Raw genomic sequence first — 19774 nt, forward strand, 5'->3', positions numbered from 1 at the left:
CTATGAATGATGGCAGACCACCCCCCAATGATTGTGCTTATAGGTCTCCATAAGTGGCGCCACAATGCTGTGGATATACCTTAGCAGCTACGTCTAACACGACCCTACTTGCTGTCCTTAATTTGGGCTAATTTAACGCAAGGGACGCAGAGTTTGGTCCTCTTGACGCTCTCGCCATGCCAAAAATAGAATTCAATGTGGGCGCTAAATAATCCCCCACCAAAAATTTCATATTTTCTATCTTTCCACCACATAACAGCGACCACATTGGGACGAAAACTCGCTGAAGGAGCTTCTACAAGAAGAATGGGATGCTATTAGTTAAAAGTTCATTAATAAGTAAATAGATTCTATGCCCCCAAGACTACGGGATGTGCAGGCCCTGAGGGGACGATTAACAGCATAGTAGTTGAGCTTAGGCATGGCAATTGGGCTTACCATTAAGCGATTTTTATATAGCTTCATTTTCTAGAAGCTTCTGATAGCTATTCAAACTATTCTCCCTAAATTGTAATACAAAATCATGTGTAATGGTCCCGAGATTTGGTGGTTGATTTTCCCCCACATTGAATTCCATTTTTGGCTTGGCGAGTGACGCTCGAGACGCTGCCGCCAAGCGACGTCACCGAGGATCGCCAGCATGGATCTTTTCGTTCCAAACTGCCTCTTGGAATTGCAGATGCACGTGTTTGGGTTCATTGGCCATTCCACAATCAGCCTCCCATTCGATCCGCCATCAACTCCACACTGAGCTCTTCGCCAATCTCTAAGAGGAAGCTGCCAACATCAGATACGCAATGCATCCATACCTGCGCAAGTATGAGCTGGGCATGATGCCATGGGCCCGCACAATGTCCTTGGCTCAAAACCCCTCAGTAGGACGTGCACCATCTGTCTCCTGTCATAATTCTTTATATACATCAAAATGCGCACTTCTACCATCTTCTCCGCTCTCGCAGCAGCCCCGTATGCCCTGGCAGTTGCACCAGACGTGTCCACGGCTCTGCAGCAAATCCTGAACCAAGCCCATCAAGGACCTCTATATACCTACCCGACGAGCTTGACCCAAGGTATCGTACCAAAACTTATCCACAGCCACAATGACTACTGGAGAGATGTGCCCTTCTACAGTGCCATCTCAGTCGGCGCAGTGTCAGTCGAAGCAGACGTCTGGCTTTACAATGGGACTTTGCATATTGGGCATGAAGAAGGTGCATTGACCAATGCGCGGACATTTGAGTCGCTATACATCAACCCGATCCTAGATACGTTGCAACGCCAGAATCCGACAAACAGCTCCTTCCTAACAGCTCCAACCCACAATGGAGTGTTTGATACCAATGGCGCTCAGACTCTATACCTCTTTGTCGATGTCAAGACTCCTGGGAACACAACTTGGCCATACGTTGTCAAGGCTCTCGAGCCACTGTACGGCACCCATCTCTCTCCTTTCTCCGATTCCGGAAGGCCTTCCTTGCTGATAGAATCCAGACAATCCGGCGGCTGGCTCTCCACCGTCAACTCCTCCAACCAATTCACCCTCGGCGCCGTAACCGTGATTGGCACCGGCAACACCCCCCTCAACCAAGTCCAGCCCGTCACACCCCGCTACTATTTCTACGACGCCCCGATCCCCACCCTCAACAGCACCTTCTCCAACATAACTTCCCTCGTCTCTCCCATCGCATCTACAGACTTCGAGGCCAATTTCGGGCCTGTGCCCGGCACATCGCTCAATGACACACAGCTGGCGCTGTTGAGAGCCCAGGTCGCGACGGCACATGCAAAAGGGATAATGTTGAGATATTGGGATCAGCCGGGCTGGCCAATTAGTACACGGAATGGGATTTGGAGGCAACTGAAGAGCGAAGGGGTGGATCTCATCAACGTCGATGATTTGGAGGGTGGAGCTGGGTTCAGTGATGAGAGTAACTACTGGTGAAGAGAAGAGAAACATTTATGTTCAAGAGAAATTTGATTAAGTGGTACTGTATCTTGTAAGAAAACGTCACAGAGGTCTACATAACCATACACAATCAATGGCTGGTTGCACCACTGATAGTGCGATCCTCATCTACCAAAGCACAGTTTCACGACAAGGCGTATCTCAAAATCTGTTTTCGCTTCCTATCTTCGATTACAATCAAAAATCTCCTGACCAATCCTTGTATGGTCTTGCTATTGTCTATCGATGTGAAAACTGACAGGTTTATTGAGATGTATGGTTCGAATATCGGCGAAACGCTATATAATTAGTAACAAGACGATCCGCCTGACATGTGGCAATAACCGCTGATGCCTTGTGACCTTAGGCGTGAGCTCGTCTGCGTTTATCGAAGAGGATGGTGTCTGGACAGGTTGAGGTTTCTGACGACGACGATGAGTTCTCAATAGAGCCTGTTCAGAATACTGGACCTCGGGTAGTAAAGAGAGGAGGAGTAACACTCTTGATTGGGGAGCGTAATCTACTGATCTGTATGCTTCTTTGGTACGAAGGAATACTAGGGATCTGGCTTTATCTATATTGGAGGAGAGAGATATTGTATCTAGAGGTTGAAGTCTGATGAGTATGATCCGGTCTGGCTACCAGAAAGGGATATGGATCACCTCCTCAGCTGCTTAGCAACAGTCGAAGAATTCATATTGGAAATGGTGTGCATTCAATGGTCTCATATCATGTGGAATAGTTATTCATTGTCATGTTCTATGAAGAAGTATGTAGGAAGGATGGAGGTGCTACCTATCTATGGTGTGAAGCCACGCTAAGGCTATTTGCCACCATAAGGCGTAGTCACAACACCTACTCGTATTTGGAACTTAGTAGTGCTGGCCTCCTATTGGCTGATTCCAACAGTTCACAGCAGCCTCCTGGCTGAACTGCTCCACGACGTTGCTGTAGCTGACAGAAAAGGTCCTAGCAAAGGAGGCGATATTCACAATGATTGTATAGGTAATTCGTGATCAGTACACCATGGAAATCCCTCAAGCCCCGCCTTCGGCTCCAGATGAAGAATTTATACTTGGGGTGTGTGAAGATGTCCATCCTTCTTGCTACGATTTACTCTATGTACAAGAAAATCTAATAGGGCTTCGACGCCCAATCGAAATAGTCCGTATATTAATTAAATAACACTAAAATGAGGCGTAATATAGAGTATGGGTATCTTGGTAAAAACAACAGGCTTTTTTAATTTGGGCTGTATTATACACATTTCTGTATATGGAATATGGCTATCTCTTTCCTGAAGATATTATCTTAATTTAATATAAAAGGCTTTTTCTGTTACGTGTAAGAGGTATACACTTGCTGTAGCAGAACCAATCTATTATTATTCCTAATAATAATACTAATCATGCTCAAGCACTTGCTCTCTATCATATATGGCAAGAGCCACATCGTAAACGCTCAACCTTGCTAACTATAAGCATAGCGAAGCATCTACCTCTGGTGGGGATGCGGACTACTTCTCGTACTTCACCCAGGTCATATAAGCCAAAGCCATACACGAGTCTAGCTTATCGGCTGGTACACTGGTCGTCGGGAACCGCTCTCTGAAAGCGAGAACTTCCCTTAACCACACAATATCCTCTCCTACCACTTCGATCTCGGTATCCGGGCAGTGATATGTGATTTTCTGTGTCCCATTCCGGTGCCTGACGACTTTGGCGTAGACTGCCCCGCTACTAAAGACTGTCCCAACACGCACGCGCCCCTCTTCAGACTGTCTCATCTTGTGGTCGTCTTGACCGTCTGCATTAGGCGTTCCCCCACTTGCACTTGAGCTTGGGCCACCCATGACTGGAGTGGAGGTGGGGGTCTGAAATGACAGCTGTGGCCTTTGGCTACTACTTTTTAAATCTGTTAGCTTCTCTCTTATGTCCCCCATCTCCGCAATGTCTCTGCCAACTCACCTGCCTTCCGCGTTTCCTAGACCCGTGCTTCTTCCCACATGTCCGAAGTTCATGCCTCTGGTGGTATCCGCGACCGGAACATACTGGTGGATAGAATCAAGTCTCCCAGATTCTGGCTCCGGTTGGCTATCCAGAAGACCTTCAAGGTCTCGGTCATCGCACTTCCTTTCGCCTAGGATGGTGAAGGGGGGTGAGCGTGATATATATTTGTATTGTGCAAGAGAACGCGATCGTGATCAAAAAGAGAGACGATGTGAAGAAAATGGAACAAGGGGTCAAAGGAGGTCATCAGGCTTTACAGGAACTCATCGCTCTTGTCAACGAGACGATGGTATCTTTCCAAAGGGATTTTCCAGCGTTGGCACAGAGAACCCTAACTCATAGAAAAGATGGCAGTGTCACGAAGGAACTCCGTGCATGGCAAGAGCGAGAACCTGACAAATTTGACAAGCTATACGATGATGGAGATGAGAGACCCGAGTCCAAGAAGGATCGTCTCGAGGAAAAGGAACAGGTTCTCCAGGAGAACATAAAGGAATTGGTGGATGCGATAAAGCATTCCTCTATCTTCGGAGACGGCTCAACGATCAACGAGACCGATTGACTCTCTACTCCATTCCCCCCTGACGCTTCGGAATCTCATACTCCGCCACAATCTTCGATATAGTAAGGAAGGTGATTGTTCGCAGATGATTTGTGTAGTGAGGACGGTAATCGTTGGGAGGAGGAGAAGAAGATTGAAGTCTGTGCACGGGAAGCCTTCATTCGCATCGCCAAACGAATTTGCTACTCATGGCAAGTCTGTGACGTGTTCCATGCACAATGTAACTGGAGACATAATAAAGAAAAGAAACATGGCGACTCTTGGGAGCATTCCAAGTAAACCTACAGGAGGGATGAGAAGATAGGAGAATGTATGAAAAGATGGTCTTGTCCACGGGCTATATCTGTTGCCTTCACTGAAACAGGTCCAGCAATGTCGGCGGCAGTGGTTGTATTACTTGTGCTGTCTTCTTCTTGGTTTGAGGTAGATCATGAGCCTCAGTTCCAGCATACTCTTTCTTCTCCCTTGCGCCATGTTTGATTTGTTCCTTCTAGATCTTTGCGCACTTTGGGCAGCCATGGCCCTTCCACTACGATTTGCAACATCAAGCGTCGCTTTTTGGCTTGTCCTTGTCGTCCTTCTTTTCACGCTTCGCTTTCTCTTTGTCTATGCTGAAGCATCTTGGATATCCAACTGCCTGCTCAATTTGGGCACGTTTGAGACAGCCAATAGTGCTTTCGACAGGTTTTTTTGGGTTCAGTCCCATCATTGAGGTCATGGTTGCCATGTAACAGATGTTTTCGTTCACCGCACAACCGTTGGAGCTCGAAGTGTTTCGAGCGACTGAGGACATATTTACTTTGCTCGATGTAGAGCACGAACACGGGCGCAACGAAGGCGAAGAGCATCGTTTATGTCGCGGACGTTGCCTTACGTAGATCTCGCTGCCGGTCTCATGGTCGTCGTTAATGCAAACGGGGGATTTAACGGACTCGCTTACTGATCGAAGCCAGATTGGGAGCTGGATCATCTCGAGAGAACCCGAGAACCCCAAATGGATCGAAGTTACCGAGCTGATCAATTCCAAGTGCCTTCATTCGTAGGTAGGGCTGTGTTGCCTTCGGAGGTGCCATCTCAAGAGTCAATTTGATGTCGAAGGGTCATATTGACGGTGAAGTAGGTGTGCAGAGAAGATAGACACTGTGTAATAGAGCGTCAGAGGCTGAGTCCGATGTGTTCGTATGATCGCGAGACTTAAGGATGTGGAGTTTGAGATCACGAAAATTAGGGTAAAGAGATTGAGGTTTGGGAAAGAGACAAAATCCTGGAAAACGCGAAAAGAACTATGGAAAAACATTCCAACAATGACTATTGATACGTTGTCCAAATCCTCCTTCCGGGGTTGGGGATCCCAATGAGTAACGCGAATGAAGGATCATCATTGGCTGTCGCCGACTTTTCCAATCCAGGCTCGCCCCATTGATAGTCAAAGAAGGACACCCTTTTTTTCTAAAATAAGATAGACTTCGAATGGGAATTTCTTAGTCTCCAACGTCTCATCTCCGCGCGCCATACACCATCCGTATTGGCGGTGTTGCTTGGCTATTTGCTCGGTGGCTCTGACCCATGACCTACACGCGGCTTGTATCATCATTCAAAAAGATGACAGAAACGTCGTGGCTAAGGCAAGGTAGTCGTTTGCAGAGAACAACTGAAAGAGGGTGTGAAGGAAGGTCTGAAGTGGACAAGGACTTCAGAGTTCTTCAAAACTAGCGCCATATAGCTCCCACACCTTTCATCCTCCGGTTGGCCGTCGGAATGGTACCAGTGAAGATAATGACGTTCTGGATATTTAGATCTTAATATCACGTGCTTGTGAACGTTACCTCGAATTTGAAGACGGGCTCTAATCTCTCTATTTTGACCAGCAGGCATTTCAGAGCACCAATAGCGTTCTGTCTACTTGAAGTCCAATGTGGATCCTTTTGACTTCAGATTTGCAGGAATGAGGACGGATCATGCGCTCGCATCCTCGCAGGTACATGATAAGGGTGAGCGTGTATATCGGCGTAAAGCTGTGAGATGCATAGGAACAATCATTGATGCTCCACCAAAGTAGAAAGAAGGTCTCAGAGGCCGTGGAAAGCCGTGTATGACAGCGTTTGTTGGGTCGTAGATCCATTCAGGATATCGAATTGCAGCTTAGACGAGAATTTCATTAGGCAACTTTGAGGATTCACCCATCGTCTGGACGGCTGGCTAGAGTTATTTCACGGGGTGATCGTGGTCTGCGGCATGCTCTGTGGCCTTGGGAGGTACCATATTGGCAATCAAATTGATGCTGAAGGGTCTTTCGAATGGAAAGGTAGGAGTTCAAGAAATACGGACACCGTGTAGAAAAGTGTCAGGTATGAGTCTGGTGGAATCGTGCGATGGTGAGGTTCGACGAATGGGTTCCGAAGACGCTGGTCTCTGTTCCATCCCCGCGCAATCTCATAACCGCTTTCTGTAAATAAGTTGTGAGTAATACTCTATCAACAAACTCCGAGTCGACACCTCGTGACGAGCCTTGATTGAGGGGAAGGATAGGAGGTATTTACTTGCATGTGTATTTTCCGAGAGGCAGAATTACCCTTCCACCACTTCTGGACATCACGATCTGTTTGTTGGATCCACCGATTGTTGTGGTCTTGTGTGAATCCACCGAAAGCGGCAAGGTCCGAGGCATATCCAATCTTCAGCAGACATGATAAGCAGGACTCCACAGATGCACACGCCGTTATGATAGTGATTGTTAACCCAAGACCATTTTCTCGAGCTGCTTCTCAGATTGGATACGTGACATATTGAGAGGCAAGATCCGGGCCTCTCTTCTTTGGTCCCAGTTTATGCACTTCGCAGATCTTCTTGACGTAATTGACTACTTCAGTATTACGATTATCGTTCAAGGTCTCCTCGAGCTCTACCATGAGCGAAGCAAGTTTCGCTAAGTCATACAACTTGCTATACTCGACGCACGCAGCCTGTGCGGGTTCGCTAAAGATGATACGGCACTGCTGGACGATCTTCTCTAACTCGGCCGACGTTTCGTCAGGAGCGGGTACGTAATAGGAGGGAGCGCTCTGTATTGAGCGGAGAGTTTGCTGGACGCGAACGAGATTATTTTTGGATGATGTTATCTTGAAATAGGTGAGAACCTCAATTTGTGGCTGGGATAGCGTGAGTTTTTGGACGAGTAAAGTATCTAGAATACCGTGGAAGTGGGAGCTGATATAGGCTCGTTTGGATGGGGTCATTGGTACGAGCGCAGTAATCGGCTTACGCTTCTTGGGCGTGACCTGAACACGTGTACGTTAGCCGGGATCTATATAGAGCAGGAGACAACAAATAGAGATACCGGGATTGTTTCGTTATCAGACACGCGTTTCTCAGACACGCGTTTCTCTGATTTATGGTCGCTGGCAACCATGCGTTCTGACTCGGAGCCGAGTTTCCATGTCTCGCGGCCGGTGTCAGATTGAGCGACTTTGAAATCCGCTGTCGTTTGGCTAGCCGTCTCGCTTGACAGGTTGAAGCTCTCATCGCTTTCGCCATCACCATGGGGCTTCTAACTGGGAGCCCCGTCTTTCCCACTAGATTCAGGATTTTGAGCAGAGGGGGACGTGTTGGTGTCATTGTTGACAGCTGGCTCCGACTCTTCAGTGGCCTTCTTAGCCTCTGCCTTTGCTTTCTTCAGGTTTTCGATGATTTTTCGAATGAACGACAGGATGCGATAAGCCCGGTGCTCGATATCTGGGTCGGATAATCCCTCCTCATCGACGCAGTCATAGATGGCTCGCAGAGCCTAAATCGTGTTAGTTTGAGCCAGGTCAACGACAGGTGCAAACTCACACGATCGAGACCTGTAGCCAAGATTCACATGGAGGGAAGGCAAGCTCTGTTACTTTACCAAGGAAGTTTTCGTCCTATACTGCGTTAGTGGATGCTGGCAAACGTTCTGTACGTACTCACCTTGGGTTGTCCTCCGCTCCTTCTCACTTTGGCGCCGGTAGACATCTTCCGAGTCAGTCCCATGCGCTCCCCCACATCACCGTGTAGTTGATAGGCGTTCCAGATCACGAAATCTCTCTTGCCGTCCTTGTCTTTTCGGACGGCAGGTGCTCCATGTGGCATAAAATTCCCAGCTAACCACCCTTCTGAGTTAAGATCTAGTTTCCAGAACTCAGATCGGTTCTCAAATCTCAATGCCTAGATCAAATATTAAGATTACAGGTATGAGAAGTAAGTATGTTCTCCGGGAAAGCAGTTTCACGAAGAAGAACGGTGTTTCTTTGTATGGTTCTGATTGATTGATTGTTCCGTGCTCGAAAGCTATGAAGAAACGAAGAAAGTAGTTACACGCCAAGTCACGCTAGGCTAAGCTACGCCAAGTCACGGAAACGTAACAAGTTCCCCCCTTCTTGTAAAAAGCCATCCCGTCCTCGGGCTTTTCCTCAAGCTAGGTCGGACCTGAGATAGATATCGGACTGGGGAAAGGGAAGGTATGAAGGTCTAGGAAAGGCGACTGAGGTAGACACTGGACTGAAAAGAGGGGAAAGGGAAGGCATGAAGGTCCAGAGCGACTTTCGGACAGACTTCGAGTGCTTTCCTTAGTCGTAGCATCCTTCCACTCCTCGCTCGGGCTTTTCCTCAAGCTAAGCCGGACCTGAGGCAGACACCCCAGAAATCCGGTAGGACTGTGAAAGTTTCACAGTGATCAAGGAATTGCTCCTTGGTGACGTCGCCGGCAGGGTCGATAGCAATGTGTTCAGGGAATGCGAATTCGATAGTGTCGTCATCCATTCCTGCGTCTTCCAGCGTCCAGATATTCTTGATCTTGTCCATAGATAACACCGCCCCATCGTCAGTCCCTGCGCGCGAGTCTTGCGGATCGTAGTAGTCGACTCCCTGCGCAGCATTGCCTTGTGCCTTAGATGTCCCCTCGCTTTGCTCGGTCTTTCGCGCTGTTGTCTGCTTCCGCCAATACCAACGAAGCACCGTGTAGACGCGATACCAATCTTCTAAATGGAAGTTGTGCACCTTGTTCACTGGGTCGACCTGATCTCACACGCATTCATGGACGAAATCCGGGTTCTATTCCAGAATGACTTTCATGGTAACCAACCGTGAGTAGAAATCGCGGAGAGGACTATCAAAGGTGGCGGGTAAGGGGAGAGAAGGGTGCTCGGTCTTATCCTTAGATTTAGGACCCTTGAGCGTGAGCTTAGGCATCTTTGATGGTGGTGGCTTCCCGGTCTGATCGCCTGCTGGCTTTCGTGTAGGGGTCTCAACACTGCCGGAAGACGGGGGAAACGAGGAAGATGCAGGCGAGGACGTTCCTGATGCTGGAAGGTCAAAGGAGGGATCTTCATCTTGAAAGAGATCTGGCACTGAATACTTCCCAAAACCGGAAGTCGGGGAAGGCGCAGGCGCCAATACTGGCAAATCTGGCGATTTCCGCCGCTGGTGTGACTGTCGCGTGACGCTCTCATCAAGGCCGGAACCCGCGGGAGACGCAGGCGTAGACGGAGGCGAAGGCGAAGACCCTAGTAGATCCGGAGAGTACCGCGGCGGCCGGTCGGAGCGCGCCTTTTGCACAGGCGCAGACGGAAGTGTTGTTGACTTTGGAGAAGTCCGCTTAGGGGCCCGACCGGCTGGTCCCCCCAAGGCTGCTCCGGGCTGCCCAGAGGGTGTCGATGGCCGAGTCTCGGTCGTTGGCTGCTGGGGTTCTTTTGGTGTCAACTGCGACTGCTTAGCTGTTGGTGACTGCGGTTGGTCGACCGGTGCGATCGCCGTCTGCAGCGCCGTCGCCGCCGAACTCAAAACCTTCTTCTCTTGCACTGGTGTCTTCTTCTTGGCTGGTATAGCAGCTGCCTGCTCTTTGGCTGGTGGAGCTACATATTGATTAGTAAATTATCTTTTCTGCATCGAGCACAAAAACATCTCGCGCGTTTTTCGTTATTGCGTACTGTCGTTTATGAGACTTCTGGCCTAGGGTTTCCTTTACTCTATTCTTCCTCCCGCGGCTTGGGAGGGCAAGTTTTGGGTACTTTGTCGGAGTGATAGGGGCTGCGGTTCCCTTTTCCTTACCTTTACTACCTTTCGCTACTTTGAGGTAGTTCCTGGTGTACTGAGGCCGATGGAGAATGACAGTGGATATCGTCTATGAACAAAGTCGCGTCAACCAAAATTTTCACTCGGATTTGGCAACTGAGTGTGAACTCGCCTGGATTTGACCTTCTACCGCACGGGTTTCGCTCGGACGCGTGGAGCAATGAAGCAGGGTATCGAATGGAATACTTAATGAGTGTTAATCTGCCCGTAGCTGAGATGCAGCGTTCTTGAATATTTCTCCTTTGAGAGTAGTCTGTTTCGACCGCGGAAAAGACGTAGACGATTCTCTTCCAGGTAGTAAGTATTCTTAGAGAAGTACGAGAAGTTCTATGCTTCAATTAGCTGTAAGAGAGCTATCGAAGTCGGTAAGTCGTCTTATCTCACTGCGAATCTTGATAGAAGCTTACCTTCACCCCATCGCGTATCACCCACAAAATCCGCATCCTTAGTCTTCATCACTGATTGGATATCCATCTACCGCAAAGATATCCAGATCAGCAAGTCACACCGTTGCGACCTGCGCTTCACCGAAACAGCGCTGACTTTGACGCTCGTAATGGGGGTTTGAACGGGCGAAACGAGGCTGACCACGAGCTTGCAGCCTGTTGGGTTCTGTTGGAGCAAGAACGAAGAAGCTTCGGAACAGAGGAGAAATGCTTCGAAAGTATTCGAAAATTCGAATTAGTGATTTTTCAAAATTCTCGAATAATTTGAATGAATGTTGTAGCTATTTTTTTTTTGACCCTCCAGGCCAAACCCTCAACCTCCCACCCATGGGTTTGACCCGCAATCTAAGCGACAGCGCCGTCCTAGTATTCGAAAATTCGAATTAGTGATTTTTCATATAAAAGTTCGAAAAAAACGAACCTTCGGAATGTCAGATTCAAAAATTTGCTGACAAAACATGTCTCGAGGTCCGATATGTTCCATCTAAGATTCGTTACTTCGAATTATTCGAATTCTTAAAAGGTTCGAAAAATACGTACCACGGCATAATCGAGATTACCGCCAAAGGCGGCGAGGACGAGTTCGCCTTCGAAAAATTCGAATTAGCAATAAGTTCGAAAAAGTCGTAGTTTCAAAAAACATACCAACTACCTTATTCGTACGGCCCAGACCACCAGGGAACTAAATTTCGAAAATTCGAATTAGCAAATATTAATGATTTTGATATTTCGATTTTTTTGAGATATAGAACCTCGAAAAATACGAACCTCTGCAAGCCTTATCGTTCACGAGAGTGCACGTTGTATATCCTCAGGGAAATGTCTTGGCGGCCTTCCCTCTGCGCTGATGGGAGTACTGTAAAATGAAGATCTCAAGAAGACACTATCAGAATTCCGAAAGTGAACAGGAATATGTATCTCAAGACTTAGCAACATGGTTTGCAGCACCATCAGTAGGACAAAGGGCTTGGGAACTGAAAGGAAGAGCCAGAGGGCTACTTTCATAATCTCAGATGGGTGAGAGCTCGTGTATGTAATGGCGGTAGAGTGATACATAGAGTTGTCACTTCGTTGGGGGTAGTTCATCTCCTTCATATCCCATGTTTTAGTCGGCTCCCCCCCATTCACGGCCTTGATCCAGTCACGCACTGCAAATTGTTGGCCTGTCTTACCAGTCCTCATGGAACCGTAGAGCTGCAGGGAGCGCGTTTTGAGGAATGCAGCGATGAGCATCCAGTGGCTTGCTCACGTGTGTGGAAAAGAATCAGGCCGATTTCGGGCAGAGTAGAAGCATCAAGACTAGCTTACTTTGCACTGGCTTTGAGATTCGTTGCAGTGAGCCGATCCATCACAAAGACGTTGATAACCACGATCTCTTTTTACCGTTCAGCGTGCGATCCCGCCTGTTCCTGGCAGTAGCGGTGATCTCTAGAAAGGTGTCTATAACGCTACCGTTGAGTGAGCCCTTCGGGCTACTCGGTGTCGCAGTTGCCAGAGCGTCAGTAAATACAATAGTGGCGATGTCTGCCCTGGTGATCTGGACTTGTTCGTAGTTGGCTACACTCTCCAAAAAGCTGGTCTTAAAGAAGAATTGGGTTCAGCTTTTGCAGCCATGGGCTCGGCAGAGGGTCGATACGAGATGTTGAACACCTCTTAAACACTCCGGACTTCCGGATGCTTTCCAACCTCTGTACGACTGTATGTTGAAGGAAACGAGGGGAGTGTCGAAGAAGAAGAAGGTGGGGTACAAGCTCGGAAGAGACTTCGATGCTATCGTATAATTGACGGTGCATTTGGATCTGAAGGTTGTGGCGTCTGGTGTGTAGAAACTTTTTCAGGCTGGACTAGGATTGCGAGACGTATTTCTTTTGAAAAGTAATATGGGTAAGAGATTCAAGTAGAGATAATGTACTACCGCGGAGCTGCCTCCTGACTGTATCGAGCCTTGATGTAAGCTTCGTGTTCTGCTAAAGCAATGGCTGTTTGGAACGCATTGCGAACCTCAAAAGTGCGATATTGCGTTGTTTGAACTGCGAAAACTGGGGTTTGTAAAAGTCCAGGTTCTGATCTCGCACAAGTTTATCGTATACCTTGCCAATGACTTCCCAAAGCCAAGTACGCATTGCTCTAGCATTGGCTTAATCGGATCTTGGGAGTTACAATCAGGGGTAAGCATCACTGCACGCGCCACAAAACAGCCTGTCCAACAACTAATACAGATAAAACAGATGAAACCATCCTGTCCAAGCCTTCTGCAAGCCTCAAAACAGGCTGCAAGGCAGTTTTGTAGGTGATAATGTTTTGCTGATGATGTTTTGCTGATGAGATTTTGCAAATGATACTGTAACTATGCTTGCAAGATGGGTGGCTGTGCAAATGAAATAAGTGAGGACGACAATGGAATCCCAAGAGACTGGGATGTCCTGGGGAGCCTTCCACCAAACAAACGACAGAGACTCGAGAACTCGGCACAATCCGGGCCAGCTCAACATCTTAACCAAACACCAGCCACAATCCTAAACCCCCTTGGAGTAACGAAGGTCATGTTGGGTGAGTGATCCGGGACTTGCGGCGTTGATGCTGGCGGATCAGGGGTTGGTGAGTGACTCGGCGTTGATGCTGGCGGATGTGAGGAACTCGGCGTTGATGGGGTTGGTGAGTAGTATGGTACTTGCGGCGCTGGTGCTGCCGGATCAGGGGTTGGTGAAGAATGTAGTTGGAAGTCACTTTGCTCCTGACTCCAGTCGATGTCCGGTAGTTCCCCTGGACCGTGATGGACGTGCCAGAGTGCTCCGTCCGCGTTTTCCCAAACAATAACAAATATCGGGTGAACCGTCCAAAATTGTTGAGTCTTCGTCGTCGTCAACAGAGTCAGTCAAACAATCGGAGTTGCCCGAGCTGTCTTGCTTGACCGGGCTCACAAATTCATCCTCAATATCCGGTAGAGCTATGCGGTAGCAGATGTCTCACCTTGGATTGGCTCTCGTCGATGGCATATCTTGCGCTACTTTGAGGACACTGACGAGTTCTCTAAGCATTGGAGCTATGAGCTTCTCAGGGTTCGCTAAATCGCCTCCACGGCAATGTCTTGCTCTCTTTCACCATGCTTTGTCGGTGATTATTCGTTTTCAGCAGTATCCACATCATTGGGAATTCAAAACATGCTTCTGCCACCCGGTGTGAATACCTGAAAACTTAGGCACAGCGCTCAGTTCTACGTTGGTATGGGTAGAATTTTCGGATTCCCACTCTTGGGATAAGTCTAAGAGACTCACAGGCCTATGTTTCAACCCTAGATCCAGATGTCGATGAGAGCTTTAGGTCACTTCGCCTGACATGAGCAATGACAGTCACATGGGACTTGGGATTCTTACCTTGAGCATACTGGATGTGTCTACCTCCTCCTTTGACTACCATCTTGTATGTGATGCCAAAAATAGCCTCGCGTTCGGCTTTTTCTGGCCGACAGAGATAGATCCATCAATCTCGACCTTTACCTCATGCTGGGGAGGTTTTCAGTGTAAAGAGTTTGTTGGTCTCAAGGAGTGGACTTGAGGGCGACGACTTTGATAGAAACTTACAATTCGAGGTGAGTTGCAGATCTGAGACAGAATGAATGGGGAAGGAGAGCAGTGACAACAGTATTGGTTTTCTGACAAACTTCTGATCGGTCGTTAAATATCTTCCAGCCTAGATCTCGTCGCAGTCTGGCTTGAATTTCTCTGGCCCCTGTTCCTTCATGATTTGAATCCAAGCAGGCTGGAATACGACACAAGAGAAAATGGACAGTGACATTAGTTTCTTGGAGAAGACCGTGGAAGAAGAGACGGTTGAACGATTGAGACTGAGATGGTCACGTCTTGTTCCCAAGGCACAAAAGCCACAGGTGGTTGGCAATCAAGCAGCTTCCATGATCTGGTCTCTTACCTTCCATCTTCGAATCCTGATGTGGGTGTAAAGATTATCAGTGAGTTAGTGCGAGAACATACCGGGATCTCCCATGACTCATCGACCTCTAAGAATGCTTCAGGAGCGCCCTCAGTCGCACAGCGTAGGTCCGTAGGGCGTAAGGATGATAGTACATCTTCTTTATCTTGTATCTAGCTCCCTTTGCGTTCTTCACCTTCTGTGCCTCGTCCATTGTTCGTCGAAGAAAGTATTGCTAGACGGCGTATCAGTCGGGCTCACAGACTCAAAGTACACCAGACCGATCCTACTCACCGCTGCAACAAAAGATTAATCAAGGTTCTCAAGATTATGCTGATGCAAGTGTGCGCAGATCCGATGATGAGCTCATCTTGAGACATTGCAGGAATCCTGTGCTTTTACAATGGAATTGGTCTCCCTTGAGTAATGTTATATTGATGGTAGAGAAGGCTATAAGCATCGGTGTGAATTGGAAAATAGATCTGCCTACCTTGAAGAAACATTGACTGCCGCCCTGAATGATCTGCCCGTCTATGATTCTGCTCTTTCTTTCACCAGAACTTGGTTCGCCGCTGTAGAGACCTCACTGTTCCACGTTTTTTTGGTGGCTAACAAGTGTTGCCACGAACGTGATTGGGAAGCCTAGGACGATTTGGACAGGATTGGCTGGTGGCACGATCATACTGGAGATCGTGGTAGCCAAGTATGTCATGATGGATTTCACATCTTCTTTGTCCACATTTCCAGGTGCTTCGGACCTAAGATATCTCGTTGAAAGGCCCACAGAGGCAGAAAGGTGCCAACTCATACTGACAAGTAACGGGAGGGAAGTTGATCAGAACCCTGACCTGTGGGTCCAATTGGCCCAGAACATCATTGTCAGATTCGTCAGAGAGACAATTAACCTGCTCGTAGATTTCGTTTATCAGTCGAGGAATATCCACTATATCGAAGCTCAGCCTTTGAGGCACAAGACATCAGGGAGACGGGCTTACCTTTGGATACATTCTCTGAACTCTTCTGGAAGAGACCAGATGCTGGTGTGTGAGCAGCAAAGTTGAACAGTGTCAGTGAAGCAAAAGGAGTTTAGTGAAGCAAAGGAACCTTACCTTGATTATGGCGAGTCTCTCATAGAACAGGTGCGAATCAAAAGAGAGATGATCATTTCCAGAATAACGGGCCACCCTGCGATATTGACGGGTAGTGCGAATCACACATTTAGTCCAGTACATGTTTAATGGCTTGAATAACGTCAGCTTCCAACTCGACTTCTCTATTGACAAGTCCCAGGTTGCGCAACAGGCTGTGCGCATTGATCTGGCGGTCTCCGAAGGGCCTTGAGCCAGTGCTGTTTGAGTGATGAAAACGCTTGAAATGGTAGGCCGTTCGCTTCAGTCCCAAAGTGAGGCACGAGCTCCTCGCCCGCGATACTTGCAAACCTTCCAAGCTAGGACTGGAAGTTCCGTGACAATGCTACCGACTCCGTGATAGGGAAATATTGCAATGAAGGGCAGAGATACCCTCGCCACGGCCTAAATGAGCAATGACTCCGGCTTCGTGCTCATGAAGAAGTCCTCGTATAACCAACATAGAGCCCTGGAACAATCATTCGTACCTTCTTCAATATCTCTAATGTACGCCAGATGTATCCAATGTTAGCATCAAGGATAAGATAGCAGGGTTTCGGTTCAAGATGAAATATATATGTAACTAGATTGCGTTCTCATGCAGGGTCCGTCGAGTCAGCATTGTCAAGTCATACGTGAACAGGAAAGAAGTAGAAGAGACACATATTCAAGCACGAAAATAATGATTCATGCCACAGGTACAAAATAAAGGTATCTTTGAAGGTATACTATGCCTCTGGATGTTTTGATGGTCGGAACCCGTTCTGAAGGTGGAGAGAAAGTATGTAGGAGAGACGTTTTTGCGGCAGCTGAGAAGTATAAATACCCACAGATGCCAGTCATTCACCGATAGCCGGCTTCACCTGCGTGACGAATGTTCTAGTTCAAAGTCTACCAGTGAAGCCCATCCCGCAAAAGCCTGTGAATACACCTTTACCTCAGAAATCCAGCTCACCATTTAGCAAGACTCAGACGCTGGTGAAAATAGATCCATGATCTGACTTTTCCACCAGCCATCGATTTAATGAACGTTCTTTCGGAGCCTGTCGTCGTTTCATTTCATCAGTGCTTGCAACGCCTGCCTGACACATTGCGTAATAGGATCGTCGTCTTTGTAATCAATCATAAGGTCGTTCAATGTCTCGACACCAGCAAGTTCCTTCACCTTGTTTTTGGCCTTCTTTCCTGTATCTGATTCCTGGCAGACAGCGTTCATCACGCAAACACAAGCTCGATGAACGATTCCTCTATCACCGCTTTCATCATCTGCCAGAGCAAGTATGATCTCCATGGCCCTATTTCTCGCCAGGATCGCTTTCACGGCTCCCTCGAACTCTGTAACTACAGCCAATGCCCCAGCTGCAGCACATCTAGTAGCTACATCTTCGACGTCAGCCATCGCAAGCAATATGTGCATACGTCTAGCGGCAGCTGGGGACTCATCCGCGAACAACTCAACGCCCAGGGGACAATTGGCAAGATTGCATACGAGTTGAGTCGCTGCACGCTGGACCAGGGTATTGTTACTAAGCAAAAGGTCTTCAATCGTAGGGTAAGCTTGGCGTATGATACTTTCGGCTGCGCCACTTGAAGGAACAGTTGCTAGGTTTGCGAGAGCTATGAGTGCTTCGAAAGTTGGCAAGAGGTCTCGGGGACCTTGAGTCATTGGACCAGAGTCTTCACGAAGAAGTGAGAGGATTGGTCGGATGACAGAAGTCAATGGCATGGAGCCTGATGAAGGGAAAACGAGAGATGGATCGATCGATATCAAAATGCGAGCTAAAGCATGAGCTGCAGTACGGCGGACTTCCATGTCCGAGTCGGAGGATCCAATGATGAGGGTGTAACCCTGTAGCAGTAGCCTTACTCCGCCTTGTTGAGCAATAATGCCTCGGAGAGATGATGTCCGTGAAAGCGACAGTAGAATCCTGATAACGATATTCATTGAGTTGGGAGACAGATTCTTGCGCATGCCAACAAGGACCGAGATAGCTCCAGCGTTTACGATAGCTTTGCAACGCTCTGTGACAGCAGCATCTTCGTCAAGAGGATCTGCTTGAGGAGCGTTCTTGGATGCATTAGCATATGCTTTGAGCTGAGCCATCCGTCTCTGCTCCTCCGAAAGGTTTGGTAGGTAGCGAGTAAGATTGTCGATGAGCGCCAGGCCGCCGAAGCTTGTTGGAGATCCGGGCGGACTATGCCTCAAGTTTCTCAGGAGCTTTTTGAGGAACTCATCGTCTCTTGCGAGCTCCTCTTTGATCTTAGGCTGGACAGATGCGTACGCCAGACCCTCAATAGAGCTCTGGTTGGAATCTAATGGATCTTCAACCATCATGCTCTTAAGTCTAGGTACAAGATCATCCGCGACACTCTTCTCTTCGGCTGCCATTTGAACCTTTGAACTGGTTCCTTGGCTAGACGGGCCTTGGATCTTGGCCAAGATCACTGCTGCAAGACCGGGTCTCTCATCTTTGCCCGTAGCTAGGATATGCTGCAGCCATGTTGTACAGTGCTTCTTGATGGCTTCACGGCATGCACTATCAATGCAAGCCGCACTCAACATGTCCAAAGCAGCAAGTTCCACCTTTTCTGATTTCGCCTTTTTCTTCAACAACGGTACCAGCGCCTGGACGAAACCCTCTGTGAGGAACAACGTCGAGGCCGGTGATGATGCAACAGGGAATACACCTGCAGCAGCGGAGAAAGCCTGGACTAGATCTTCGTTTCTCTGCCGTGTAAGTCGAGAACTGACGAATTGTGTTAGAGTCTTTTGGCCGTTGTCTCCGGAAGCTTCCAGGTATTTCGCAGTCACTAGGGTTGCTTGACTGCGTACTTCGACCGTATTGCGATTGTCCAACGAAGACAGAACCACATCAAATGTTTCTTCGTCGATGAGTGTACGGAGACGTTCCGTGTCTGCTGCCAGGAGCCTAGCAATGCCTTTCAGGGCTCTGAAGTTCTCTTCGTCTCCAACCTGGATCAGCTTTGCAAGGTACAATTGGAAGACATCTTTTTCGCATTCCTCCCGTATTGACTCGGTTGACCAAGCTGCCGGATCCAACACCACATCGGTCATGCCATTGGAAGATCCGTCACCCAACCTGAATATCTTCTCGAATGCAACCATAGTCGTGTCGTCATGTAGCTTCTTTGCCAGCGCGATTTTTGCAGCTGGAGCTTCCCTCAGAAGGCCTGCTACAATCCCATCTTGTACTTCCCCATCTTTGTAAATCTCAGGCCTCACAACGAGTTCCAAACATGCCTTGGCTACATCTCCAGGCACTTCTGCCGATCTGTTGAGATAAGAGAGAGCTTCCTTGCCCGCACCTTCGTCATGCTCCAAAATAAATTCGCTGCAAAGCTTCTGTAGGCGGTGTTGTAAGTCATCTGACCGTATCTTATCGAAGGCGGCCTTGACATGAGGATTGCTCGGGGCAAGTGAGGCTGCTTCCTGCAGAGCTCGAGAGCCATCCTGTGGTAGCCGAGTCAGCGAAGGTAGCACGCACTATAGGGCCACCGTCGAACCTCATCTCTTCCAGAGGCTACAAGCTCCAGCGCTTGAGAAGCCAGCGCAGCAGCTCTTGCTTCCCTTTCCTCGTCAGCCATGTTGGCTGAGGATGGACTCGATAGAATAGAGAACGGATGGTCTTGGCATCTCGGCGAAA

General features: G+C 48.3%; 8 protein-coding genes across 8 annotated transcripts; 2 read left to right on the top strand and 6 right to left on the bottom strand.

The window, feature by feature from the left end:
* Positions 1–925: 925 nt before the first annotated feature.
* HO133_007021 (uncharacterized protein) lies at positions 926–1942 on the top strand (the record flags this gene model as incomplete). The annotated part of the gene is made up of 2 exons (XM_037297916.1): positions 926–1428; positions 1492–1942. The coding sequence occupies 2 exons, from the start codon at positions 926–928 to the stop codon at positions 1940–1942; spliced, it is 954 nt and encodes a 317-aa protein (XP_037156551.1).
* A 1519-nt stretch (positions 1943–3461) lies between these two features.
* On the bottom strand, positions 3462–3797 carry HO133_007022 (uncharacterized protein; the record flags this gene model as incomplete). Its single annotated transcript, XM_037297917.1, has 1 exon — positions 3462–3797. One exon carries the CDS (start codon positions 3795–3797, stop codon positions 3462–3464), a length of 336 nt encoding a protein of 111 aa, XP_037156552.1.
* A 153-nt stretch (positions 3798–3950) lies between these two features.
* Positions 3951–4516, top strand: HO133_007023 (uncharacterized protein; the record flags this gene model as incomplete). Its single annotated transcript, XM_037297918.1, has 2 exons — positions 3951–4064; positions 4136–4516. 2 exons carry the CDS (start codon positions 3951–3953, stop codon positions 4514–4516), a joined length of 495 nt encoding a protein of 164 aa, XP_037156553.1.
* A 544-nt stretch (positions 4517–5060) lies between these two features.
* HO133_007024 (uncharacterized protein) lies at positions 5061–5589 on the bottom strand (the record flags this gene model as incomplete). The annotated part of the gene is made up of 2 exons (XM_037297919.1): positions 5061–5299; positions 5457–5589. 2 exons carry the CDS (start codon positions 5587–5589, stop codon positions 5061–5063), a joined length of 372 nt encoding a protein of 123 aa, XP_037156554.1.
* A 1692-nt stretch (positions 5590–7281) lies between these two features.
* HO133_007025 (uncharacterized protein) lies at positions 7282–9569 on the bottom strand (the record flags this gene model as incomplete). Its single annotated transcript, XM_037297920.1, is given in 7 exon segments — positions 7282–7794; positions 7854–7993; positions 8069–8300; positions 8350–8421; positions 8468–8696; positions 9162–9516; positions 9536–9569. 7 exon segments carry the CDS (start codon positions 9567–9569, stop codon positions 7282–7284), a joined length of 1575 nt encoding a protein of 524 aa, XP_037156555.1.
* A 20-nt stretch (positions 9570–9589) lies between these two features.
* HO133_007026 (uncharacterized protein) lies at positions 9590–11065 on the bottom strand (the record flags this gene model as incomplete). Its single annotated transcript, XM_037297921.1, has 2 exons — positions 9590–10389; positions 11017–11065. The coding sequence occupies 2 exons, from the start codon at positions 11063–11065 to the stop codon at positions 9590–9592; spliced, it is 849 nt and encodes a 282-aa protein (XP_037156556.1).
* A 4005-nt stretch (positions 11066–15070) lies between these two features.
* On the bottom strand, positions 15071–16214 carry HO133_007027 (uncharacterized protein; the record flags this gene model as incomplete). The annotated part of the gene is made up of 2 exons (XM_037297922.1): positions 15071–15217; positions 16092–16214. 2 exons carry the CDS (start codon positions 16212–16214, stop codon positions 15071–15073), a joined length of 270 nt encoding a protein of 89 aa, XP_037156557.1.
* A 949-nt stretch (positions 16215–17163) lies between these two features.
* On the bottom strand, positions 17164–19715 carry HO133_007028 (uncharacterized protein; the record flags this gene model as incomplete). The annotated part of the gene is made up of 2 exons (XM_037297923.1): positions 17164–19581; positions 19635–19715. The coding sequence occupies 2 exons, from the start codon at positions 19713–19715 to the stop codon at positions 17164–17166; spliced, it is 2499 nt and encodes an 832-aa protein (XP_037156558.1).
* Positions 19716–19774: the final 59 nt, after the last annotated feature.

Source organism: Letharia lupina, assembly GCF_014066315.1.
Source record: "Letharia lupina isolate WasteWater1 chromosome Unknown contig_3, whole genome shotgun sequence".
Classification (NCBI taxonomy): Eukaryota; Fungi; Ascomycota; class Lecanoromycetes; order Lecanorales; family Parmeliaceae; genus Letharia; species Letharia lupina.